Genomic DNA, 12,525 nt, shown 5'->3' with positions numbered 1-12,525 from the left:
ATGCACGCGTACATACGTGCAATAGATGTTAACACACATGTTATAAGTTTTGCGAGCATTTCGCACTACGAGCAATGCTGAGCTGCGATTAACGGTGACGGTATAATAAGAATAATTAAATCACATACAATCGTGAGATTAACGCTCAACGATTTATTCATTGTCCTACTGATTGTAAATCGACCCTGTACTTACATTCACGCATTGTCTGCGTATGTTCAGAACCACGCGGAGTTTCGTCACTGATATAAATCGTTACGTAATTGAAGCACGTGGGTAATTTCGTTTATTTTTTCACTCCGTCTTCTTCATTACGCAACGTGACGACGTGTGTGCGTAATAAATTTTAACACATGAACAAGAAGGGAGAAATAAAAAAAAGAAGTTAGGTAAATCAGATCTTCGGTAAAGCCTGTTATACAATGAAAACAAATAGGAATAAGAATAGGGAATGAAAATTGTTCTTCAATCACGGAGTAGCTTTGGAAAAATCTAAAAGACGAAGTCTACCGTTCATTGGGGAATAATTTTCATTTTCTGTTACTGTTACTCTGTTTCTTTCGTTGTGCGATAGATGTGAAAGCGGAATGTACGAATTTTTGAGTTACCTTTGAAATCGTCAACTTCTCGTAAGCTCTATAACTGCAATACTAATTTCTTTCCTTTTTTTTTATCGGTAGAATAAACAATACCGTCTTGCGCCTACTTTTATGCAACTCGATTCACGAGTGGTATTATTTGTCTCTAACTTTCTGACGGAAATTACTTTACGCAAACTAACAATACTCAAAGTTTAACCGCAAGATGACGCTTTCAGCTAGTTACAATAAATAAAGAGCGCGGAGCGGTCATTTTGATCTTGAAATATTAGGCGCTCATTTTCGATGTCGATAAAACCATTATAAAACAACGAAATAATATACGTACTAATTCTAAGGGCAGACACCTTGTAGAATCACTTAATAAATCGTTGGAATCTAATGATTTATTAGTTAACCTTAACACTGTAACAGAATATAAAATAATTTTTTATAAAAGTACAAAAGGATAACTAGATAATTTTAGCGATAATTCGTAGTATTGTTAACGTAAGTTTTGCAAATAGTGGCATAAAAAAATATAAGACAAAACATTTTGTTTTTCGAAACCTAACCATTTACAGTGAAACATTATTGAGAAAACATGTAAAATGAATAACATCATTCTAATTGATATTAACTCAAAAATTCACATTCAAAATTCGAATGTGTACAGTAAGTATACGTTCAATGTAACCCGATGCAATCACAGTAAAATAATTCAATGAGTTTGTTGGCTGGTATGGCGATATTGTTTTCTTCAGAGACGAGATATCGGCGATGGAATTGGTAGAAGTTCCTTAAATCCGTAACCCTCGTTTCTAAATACAGTAGTTGAAATTAATAAGAATTCAGTATGATATGTAACTAGCTTGTCAAGTCATTTAAATACACAGACTCCAATTATTGATACACCAAATGAAACGAAAATTGATTAATGATGTAGATAAAAAATACTCAGATTTAGATGATGCAGAAAAAGTACGAGATAAAATAGGTAAAGTATGAAGGAAAGCGGCATAATTGGAAACAAAGAGAAGAGAAATAATTTACAGATAAAATAGTAAAAGGTTAGTACGGGTTAATCGAAAATAAAAATCAAAACACGCTGCAATTCAGTTGTAGCTTTTTAACACATATCGATGCGATAAAAGTGCGGAAAACATATTTCTGATAACAAATGATAAACTTTATATTTTTCTTCGCTTTGGGAATACACAATACATGATAATGATGATAATAATAATAATAATAATTATCATAATTATTGTTATTATACAATAATAAGTAATAATGTAACAATTAACATTTACAATAAATGGTAACAATTCAAAGTCTTTCGTATATTTGTTTTTTTTTTATACAATATATGTCTATTTATATGTATGTATATAATATACATAATAACAAGTTAGTAAAACAATTTATTTTTCTCGTTAAATGTACTCATTACAACTCTTCAGCAGGCAAATCAGTTGGTAATTGCGCTTTTTCAGAGCGGTTCGAAAATTAATAATAAGGAGCGGCGGGGGGGGGGGTTAAGAATTGTTATAGTTAACGAAATATCATTGCTGATTGCAAGCATTACTTTATCGACTCTTTACTTTACGCGATTCATCCCAATAATTTTGTTTTCATTATAAACGTAATGTTGGAACTGAAACGCAGCTGTTTTTTGGTGTCTAATTACACATCGTGTTATTAATATTTAAAATATATAATACAATATTTTACATATAACTGGTAGAAAACGATAAATCATTGTCATACTACAGCATAGTAGAGCTTTGGAGTGTTAAGGCGGTGAATTAGCATTATACTTGTCAATAAAAAACGATATTAATCAAAGGAGTAAACACGTGCGAGGGAAATCACAGTTGCCTATATTTAACAAGTGGTTGAGGTTTCGTGTCTACAGGGAAATTTGAGCGTTACTCAATTCAAGAATTATTCTGTTACCACGAATGTTTGAAATAAAGAAGGGGAAAATCAGTCAAGATTGAAAAATAAATTGAATTGAATTGTGTAAAGAGAAGAAAGAGGGATTTTATAATTTTAAAAGGGTTGGTTTACGCCTGACGACGCGGTTAACAATTTTGAATCGACAATGATGGAAAGCTATTCGTCTCTATCGTCAGAATTTCATCTATTCTACGATGATATATCCACGCTAAACTTCTTTCATATAGGTATATGTATATAATAATATTACTACATCACGTTAAAATATGTCAAAACGTCAGAGTCGTGAATGAAGAAATTTTTCAACTACTCAGTTTCTTCCACGCAGACGAAATAAAATGGGCACGCAGATTATTTTCTACAAACCCAAAAATATCCAGAAGAACTCTGGCATTACCTATTTATTCTCTTTTTGTCATCGTAGAATTTCGTTGAGAAATTCAACGCAACAACAATAATTAAAAGCCCAACGTCTCGTTTGTTTGAGTGGGAAAAAAATGGTCAGAAAGGAAGCAAGGATAAAAGCAGAAGAATCGGGACACAATTTGGTTCAACTTGTGGCGTGGCTGACATTACTGTCGACTCTAATATTTCGTTCGGCTTACATGTGCTCCGGATGACTGCGAATGCAGTCGATGAGATCGCTGGGCTTTAGCTCGCCCACGCAGATTCGATGAATGGCTGTGAAGAGCGGGAACTTTCCCTCCATGTCCTTCAGCTTGAGCATATAATTGACTTCTTCAGCGGTAAAAGGTCCTTGCAATTTCTGGCCGTTTAGCATCTCCGTTTCGAGTTCAGCGATGCTCTAAAAAACGAGAACAGCATTAATGTTAATGTACCGTTTTTTCTTGTGCGAACATCGTAAAAAAGTTGGGTATCGTACCTTTCCAGTCCTGACAAAAGCTTCGGAAACTTTCCTGTTTCGACCTCCGTAGCAGGTAGTTATCAGATCGGCGACTCCGCAACTTTCGAAGAAAGTTGACAACTGTCCACCGGGAAAGAATACGTTCACGAACGTGATCATTTCCATTAGTCCAAGTCTGATCACCGCCGCCTTTGTGTTATCCCCAAGTCCCAAACCATCGACGAAACCAGCGCCACAGGCCACAATGTTCTGCGATTCATCAGTTTTCGTTAACATCACCAAACAAGAACAATTTTGGCAATACAATAATGATAAACCGAATCAAGCAAGTATATCAGAGTAAACAACCGAAAAAATTGGTGAATTTTGAAAACTTATATCAATCTCGACAATCAACCATTTAATTCGATTGGTATTTGTTTTGTTCAAAAGTAGTTTCATTTACATAATTTTTTTTAATCACAGTCAATTAACAGAAAGCATTGTTATTGGTAACCATGTAAACAATTTCACTCGTTAACTTGCTTGGCGATTCACTTCAAAGTTGGAGACAATGATTGGATTTCCAAAATTGACCACTATTTTTTATTTAATTAGCAAAACATGTCATATTCTCAATAATAATGCTTCATGTGTATGAATTCTATTAAAAGAATATATAAATGAAACTCAGTTTACATACTTTTGAATAAACCAAACCTCAATCGAATTGAATAATTGGTTGGTGACATACGATACGCTCAAAATTCATCGAACCTCTCAAAACATGTTTTGTTACAGCATTTTAGATTTCTTTTGTTCAATTCTTTGGCATATTAGTTCTTTGGAATTCTTTCAGTATTTACTTATGCAATAGTTGTTATTCAAACCTGCGTCAAGGTTTTCTGGAGTGCAAATTTTTTATTCTTTTTACCTTGAGCGCACCGCAGCATTCTACAGCATCTGCATCGTCAACGACCACAACCCTGAAGTAGCTGGTCTGGATAATGTCCCTGAGGAATGGCGCAACAAGTTTATCCTTGCAACCTGAGAAAGAACAACATGTAGAAACTGATCGCCACAGTTTTTATGTAATCATATTACAGTCGTTTCCACTTATCTGTACATATAAATGTATATCCATTGTTTATTTTTATCCAACAACTATCCGTGTGACAGGGATTAAGGCAGATATGGGATTATCCAGCTCATCTTCTATAGACATAACAATTTACTTTTCCGCGACCGACTATTTACAACGTTCAAATCCGGTATAACGTCGGCAATCTGTGTTTAAGTAAACTTCTCATCTTATCATCAGTTTTACAACTTATTTGTACAAGTTCTCGTACACAACGAGCCCGATTTTTCGTCAATTATCAACATGATGGCTGTTTGTTTATCATCGGAAAGAAATAGTGACGGTTCGATATCAGTTGGAAAAAGTATTTGGAGAAGTAAACATTCCCTAGACTCGTGTAACGAGCAGCATGAAGCGATGTATAAAACGATGTCGTAACAAGATATACGGGCTTGCTTACACAGTCAGTAAATTTCACTATCTCCCGTTCGTTATCGCCGCCTTTACAAGAACGCCTCAAAGACTGCTTGTGTGCACCGCTTATATATTTCTATCGGAAAAGTTTTACATCACGCATGTAATTTACATATACAGATAACTTTCTCTGATGGAAAATAACCACGTAATACGGTTGAGAAATGCTATGGAGAATCGGTTATTAGTGGACCACCATTTTATGTAATAAATTCTGCGTATTTATTTACCACAAAAAATGTAGTACTAAGCAAACGTGGCATGTTAATAATACTTTTAATTGCATAAATATGCAAAATAATGTCGACCTTTGTTGGAGATCAGATTCGCATTGTTTTTCAACTAAAAGTGTTATTACTTATTGACGTATGCCAATTTACGTAGATCTAAATTTTCTCCATTGTTTATGAAAGTTTCCTACCAGGGAGCTGATTTGCCGATAGTTTTAACGTTAGTTTCCGGGTCTGAAATATCCGTAATGCGATATGGAGCAAGAAAAACTAAATATATTTTGGAGCGTGAATTTCGTGTCTGCAGTTCAAAGAAAGAATGTATTCCGCACGATGGTTGGACGATCGTAAAGCACGATATTCATCACAAGCATCCTAGCGAAGCATAAACGTATTTATAGCTTATTGTGCAACGTTGATAACGACATTGTGGAAAATTTTAAGTATTAATCGGTCCCGTCGTCTGAATCAAAAGTCGGGAAACATGAAAAAATCATCAAGAAAATCTTCAACAATGTTATTCGCGTTAATGATATTGAATACGAATGAAATAGCATTTTTGATATGTCATAGAAATGAATCCGAGTAAATTCGAATAACACAAGCTAAGTAATCAACGAGTTTAGAAAAGTTTTTATGATTAAAATATTTAAAACGATTAACTTCTGATAGTGTTCATCCTAAATAATTAATTTTGGGCTTACTTTGTTTACGATAGAAACCTCCGGAAAACACCGAAAAAATTTTTTACGGACAGTCATCTTAACACACAATGAAAATAGATTTGTGTAAATACGGTACAATAAATATTTGTCAGTAGTTACATTTGCGCGTTTTAATTGTACTATAGTATAAGATTTCTTAAAAGTTTTTGATACAATATGTGAAAATCTGATCAAGGAACTAAGGGAGCATAAAAACATTGGAATCGGATCGAAAATACGACAGTCTAAGCATTTCGAACGTTCTAATTACGAAACACTTTCTTAAATTCTTGATATCTTAGCTTGCATTATTTAAATATGCCCAATTTCAGTTTCATTACATAATCGAAATATCGTTTCATTCGTGTTCGTTATATAATTAGCGCCAATAAGAGTGCCGAACATTTTTCAAACAGTTTTTTTTATCTTTTCCTAATCTTTGCCTCAAGCCTTACGGACGATTCATTCGTAATATTCGTCTGAACATCGCCATACCAATTGTGGTTTCGCAAAATTTCTCATCGGCAACTTCCGAGGCAAGATTTGCTCCCATCAAAACGGAAACCGGTATTTTCAGCTCCTTAGCTATTATGTGGGAAATAAGCTCGATGCCGCCACCTTCACGTTTGTCGAATCCCTGCAAAGAAAGAAAGGGTAACAATATGTAGGTACAGAACAATTCCGATTTACGATAAAAATTAGCCCAAGTAAAATTTGCGAATTTCCGCCAACCTTTATCAACGACAGGCCAACAGCGGTGGATTTTATCTTTCCAAGAAGGGAGCTGCATATCCTGTGGATAAACTGGTGGGGCACGACGAATATCAGGATATCCGCGTCACGGGCAGCGTCCAGGACATCCGGTACCGCGATCTACAAATTTTGTTCATTATTTCAAAAAAATTTCAACAATCCGTCAAGTTGTTCACCGCATAATATTTGTAAAAATTGAGTTTCCCGAGATTAAAGTTGCGTTTCTAATTCAGGGAGTATTCCGTTTTGTGTTCTCCCGAAAAAAACAACCATATTTAAATATATCGCAAGCGATAATTTAGAGTAGTTTTTGGTACAGTCCGATCCAGACTCAGGAATTATTTTTGTACTTGAATGCCTTTATCGTCAGGCATGCATGCCTGACCTGCGACAATTAAAGCCGACTAAACAAGACGTGTTTATACACAGACAGCGGTCGCGATCTTTATCTACGTTACATATATTCTATACTTAGATTGCTACTGCTGCAACGAATCGAACAATTTGTATAGGTACATATAAGTAAAGGAGAAAGCCAGTACGAATAAAATTGAAAGAATATATTTCTTACAAAGTTTTACATTTTCACATTCTTTTGTTCCTGCATTTTTTCTTTCTTTTTTATCTTTCTTGCCAGAACTTTTTCGCGTATTAATATATCGATATAAAGAGTAACGCTGCTCTCTGCGTTATACAGACGATTTTGAAAACATTTCATTTTTGCACAATGTATACGATCACGTTGCGGAGATAAGGCGAATGAATGATGATGAATAATTACACATTCGTTGTGAATAATTATATCAGGTAATTATGTGCATAACACACGTTGAAAAATGGAAAATAAACGGTATAACGTAAGTACGCGATGCAGCACCTTTGCAAAATCAATACCAACGCGGGGTTGTTATTATATGTATGGTGAGTAGTAAGCGAGGATTTTTCATTCAGGTATATCTATCATAATGTCGGCAGGTAATGATTACAATAGAGAAGAAGAAGGTAGATGATTAAAGGGGGACTGGAAACGAGAGAAAATTGAGCGCGATGTAACCGCAGTGCTTACGTATGACGCAACATAGGTATATTTGCACCTTCTTGTTTCTCTAGCTGCACTCATTCACAACTATATTACACACACAATTGTATGACAAGTAAATTGCGAGTAAAATATTTACGCAAAGAAGGTAAAAAAAAAGACAGTTACAAAAAAACGAACTCGTTTCAAAAGCACCCAAAGGAAGATTAACTTTTGCCTGCATGTTTTTTTTTTTTGCCTCGTTATAATGTTAAAACAACCATTACGAAAATTTAACACCTGTATCATTATAGGTAGCTATTTGGTTAAAAAGAGTGTATACACGTCTGACTCATTGTATAAGATTCTATCTCACGCACCTGGAACAACAGCGGTTTGTAAACACTGTAAAGAGGCCAAACGGAAATAAAAAGAAAGAAGCAGAAGTATATAATGCATGTGGTTTTAAGCATTTTCAATTTTTATCGAACGTTTCGCCTGAGGTTACATTTTTACTTCTCACTCCGTTCTTTTTTTTTCTTGCTAATTCCATCAACATTTTTACCGTGGTATTTTGCGTTGCGTTGTTCCTTGGATTTGTATACTATACATTATACGCGTCCATATACGTACTCATATGTGTATACAGAATTATATACGTATATAGGTACATTCTACATTCTACTTATGCATAACGAACTGTGCGACACTCACGCGCTTTGTTACCGCAGTATTGAACTTGGGTCAAGGTTTTACTCTTGCTACTCGTATCGTATTTGCACATACATACAGGTAATAATGTGATACGTGTATCGCCGTATTTCGCAACGTAATTATCGTTACACACTTTCTTGAAAATTGTTAATTACTTTTCTCAGCACATTATGTATATGGGTGGTAGACACTTCTGAATAACCGATGAGCTGTATCGACAAACACTTCGAGTTATAGATCCAATATTACTAACTATCAGCATATTATAACAATTTCGGACTAGCAATAAGCTGAAAAGAATAATTTATCAATGAACAGCAATGAACGCTGCAAAAATTTCAGCGTATAGAAACAAAAAGTGGAATCTTATAATTCGCACTTAAGGTTTTCACGAAATACAAAGAAAATTAGGCACTTTCCATTTATGCATAATCAAGAGGCGAATGAATGTAAAAATTGATAAATAAAATACATCGATCACAGCTGTCGAATTAAGAAAACATTTTTCTCGACTCTGATTACGTGCATTATCGCGATTAAACTGCTGTGTGAAATTGTATACTATATACGCTGCATGAAAGAGGATTCTGATTAATCGCTACATAATCCATCAATCATCGAAATACGTATATCTATATATCTCCAAACTCGTTGTATAGATAGAAATAATCAGTTTCGTAACGAAGCGAAAAAAAAACTTCCAAGGCATTTGAATCTAATCCCTGGATATGATATTATCGCCTAATCGCTTGACTATATGTGTAATGTAATATACATGTATAGTATAACTTATATGCTGTAGATGATAAATGAAATTATCTGATCGTTGTATCGAATTCACATTGTGTATGTAGGTGTTTAAAGTTGAAGAAAGCTGGTTGTTTGTGATGATGAAAAATATGAGAGTATAGTGTATACAGTGTTAGGAGTGCAATAAGTATAAATAATGAAGTATATCGTACATGTTACGCAACTTAATCGATATATCATTAAACGTAACGATTACAACACGAAACTTGCCACATTCTCGGGAATCTTGTGCCCCGGTAGATACTTGACGTTCTCGTGAGTCTCGTTGATGATTTCGGTAAGTTTTTTACCGTCTATCAACTCCTCGTAAACGTACATCGTGACCCGTTCTTCAAACTGAGGAAGTTCCCTGGCATTTTTGCCGACAATTTTAGCAATCGCAGATCCCCTGAAAATATATGAATAAATTAAGTAAGTAACATTGTTTGTTATATTTACAACATACGACGATGGTGTAGATATATTGATTGAGTAACGAGAATATCTGTTTCATTAATTCCCTATTCCGGATTGTAAAATATCAAAACTCATCCCGGTTCTCCTCGTCGTCGAGAAGCGTTATTTATATTCATAATTTTACACGTGTACGGTGAATTATACTCTCTGCCGCTGCTCGATGATAATAGCATACCTATATATACAATGATGCCAGACTTTCTCCAGACTCACGTGACGGACTCACGCGAGGAAGATTCTATTTTCAGCAGCAATATTACAAGTATACCACAGCTGATGACATTTTCAGCACGGAAAGGAAGCGATCTTATACGTACGGTATTACGAGTATAATATATATACAGTATAGATATATGTGTAAATATAAACGAGACACGCGACCTTCCTTGCCGCGCAGCTGCGTATCATCGTTCTATAAAATTACACACGTATCGGCTATATTAAAATTGCACTGCAGATAATCTTGTAAGAATGGTTATATAGGTAAGTTTGTAAATCGCGGACTGAATTACGCTGTGAAGTTGCCGGCAATTCGGTCGGATAATTACGATCCAATGAGGAGGAGACCTCTCTATGTAAGTTTTTGAATTTCTATAATCTAAGACGATAAAAAACAATTGAAAGCCGCGCTACCGCACCGCGCATGCACAAACAGCGTTGTGATACGTGGGCGACATTCTTGCTGACCGGGGAAGTGGCCGGCGACGATAGTATATATACAAATATTAAAATAAATCCCAAGATAAGGCTAAACACACGATACGGATTGGTACAAAGTTTAATATTTGACTCCGGGAAACCGAAATAACGGAAGGATGAAACCCAACAAAAGCGATTACAAATTCTACCGCGACTCTGTTTTGTTATTTTTCGTTTGTAGAAAAGATTGAAAGCTCGTTATTCGCTTGTCGATTTGCGTACGATAATTCTTCCGTTGTTACACATGCTTACACGGTTAAATTAGCCTAGGAAACATGCCGCGTACACTTAATACAATCGAGGCGTTATTTCAACGATATCGTGCACCGCCCTGTACACACAGCCAAAATCGATCGTACAAGCGTAAACAATGGGAAGACTTACCAGTTGCCAGAGCCGATGATGCAGACGCGTTTCTTTTCTGCCATTGCTAATGTGTTCACGCTTTGTTTTACTGACGAAATCGGCGTTTCGGATGCCCACAAGAGAAGGGAAGCCGAAAGTGAAAAGAGAGAGATAGACGGTTCGCACGCGCACTCAACACTGTCCACACGTTTCCCGCGGCCTCAGATTCCCACGCGACTGATCCTGAAGCTCGAACACGACTGAAGCTACTGCGAGTACTGCTATGATTACTGGCCAGTGGATCCAGGGGAGGTCGAAACTGGATTTTACCTACCGAACGCAGCACTGATCGACTGAACGCCGAACGCGCGGCGAGCTCGCTTACAAATATGTACAAGAGGGGGGGATAAACAATTGCTCGGCCAATCGCAAAGACGCGTGATAAGCCGCAGCGGTAAAACAGGTTCTCAAAAATTGGAAAATTCCAGGCTATACACACTTGGGCACAAAATATCCACGGGTTGAAATTAAGCTACACTTTTTTTCCCTTTCATCGGTTTAGCCCCGGAAGCTTGACTTTCGGTTAAACGATCCTAAGGTCGAAATAAAGTTTCCACGCACCGACAAAATTGTCTAACATGGCCGCCACTGAAACGCCAAATTTCGACACCGATATAAAAATTTTTGTAAATATCGTGTTTTTGGCAGCTAACTTTAGGCTACGCAATTGCACGCGGCAGTTTTTTTTTCGTACATTATTTATTTGGGGTAAATTTTTTAGACTAGTTGGTCGGAGATAAGATCGTGATTTCGACTGTTTTTTCTTTTCATTTGTTTTCTGGAAGTTGCGCTTATAATTACTTGAATGATATTCCTGAAGCAGAATTAGTTAAATTCCAGTCGTCGTCGAAATTCAAGCATATTTGACAAATTTCAACCCTGATATATGCAGTAATTATGTAACGAATGCCGTCAGTTGTGAAATTTTAGAAAACGAGTTTAATTAGACGGCATCTGCTAGGGGAGAAATCCATTTTTATCTTTGTCTCTAGTCGCCGAGTTCTCGATAAATCAATGAGTGTTAGGAAAACTATTATAATCATTGACGAATGACCAACTGTTCGATGGCACGTGGCATCGAATTAGACAGGCCAAGAGTTTAGTGGAAGTTTTCCAACCTGTGAAGCAGATCGCGAATGTGCTGATTTCTAGAGCTGCCATCCTGCCGAGGTCACGAACGAGATCAATTTATAACGTTCATGGTCGGTACGAATTTTATGAATCTGACCACGCGCATGTGCAGTGCCCACGCATAAAAATCGATACGTTCAGCAGCGCGAAATTGAGAAACAGATTTGAATAATTAGTTTCTATAGACCTCGTTTGTGCCACCCGTATATTTTGAGAAATTATTGAGAGATAACCGATGTAAAAGAGCGGAGAGTACAATATAATTTTCACTGATGTTTTAATCTCTGCACACATAAGATGTAGGTATGCGTGGACAGCTGCTACCTGTTCATAAATGCTAATCAGATATCATCGGATAATGGATCTAATCTCAAGATTAGGTACCTAACGCGAACGTTTTAACGTACGCAAATTCAAGTAATCGTTACCAAAATTACTTTACTGAGCGATAATATTATGCGATACCTGATCGTTTATGATATCATCATTTTCATAATATCACCACAATGTTAAAAACATGTGTAATTTTCTTCTAATATTTTTCGGTCTAAAACTCTCTACACTTCATAATTTACATTCAATTCAATGCAATTGGTAATTATTGGATTGATACGATTACCACGTCGCGCTCATTGAGTTTTAAGTTCCAATTTTTCCGTCGGTTAT

The 12,525-nt window shown here is 36.0% G+C and overlaps 1 protein-coding gene across 2 annotated transcripts; it reads right to left on the bottom strand.

Moving 5' to 3' along the window:
* Positions 1-967: 967 nt before the first annotated feature.
* On the bottom strand, positions 968-11,024 carry LOC107221590 (glycerol-3-phosphate dehydrogenase [NAD(+)], cytoplasmic). 2 transcript variants are annotated; one of them, XM_046737396.1, is made up of 8 exons: positions 10,708-11,024; positions 9,379-9,556; positions 6,606-6,746; positions 6,369-6,510; positions 4,319-4,431; positions 3,424-3,654; positions 3,146-3,345; positions 968-1,399 (listed from the first exon to the last, which is right to left on the bottom strand). In XM_046737396.1, exons 1-8 carry the CDS (start codon positions 10,749-10,751, stop codon positions 1,339-1,341), a joined length of 1,110 nt encoding a protein of 369 aa, XP_046593352.1. In that variant the 5' UTR covers positions 10,752-11,024; the 3' UTR covers positions 968-1,338. The 2 variants fall into 2 exon arrangements, with proteins under 2 accessions (XP_046593352.1, XP_015516121.1); XM_015660635.2 differs by lacking the exon at positions 968-1,399 and having other exon boundaries at positions 2,117-3,345; positions 10,708-11,023.
* Between the last annotated feature and the right edge of the window lie 1,501 nt (positions 11,025-12,525).

Source organism: Neodiprion lecontei, chromosome 4 (genome assembly GCF_021901455.1).
Source record: "Neodiprion lecontei isolate iyNeoLeco1 chromosome 4, iyNeoLeco1.1, whole genome shotgun sequence".
Taxonomy (NCBI): Eukaryota; Metazoa; Arthropoda; class Insecta; order Hymenoptera; family Diprionidae; genus Neodiprion; species Neodiprion lecontei.
This window is presented reverse-complemented; position numbering and strand designations above follow the sequence as displayed.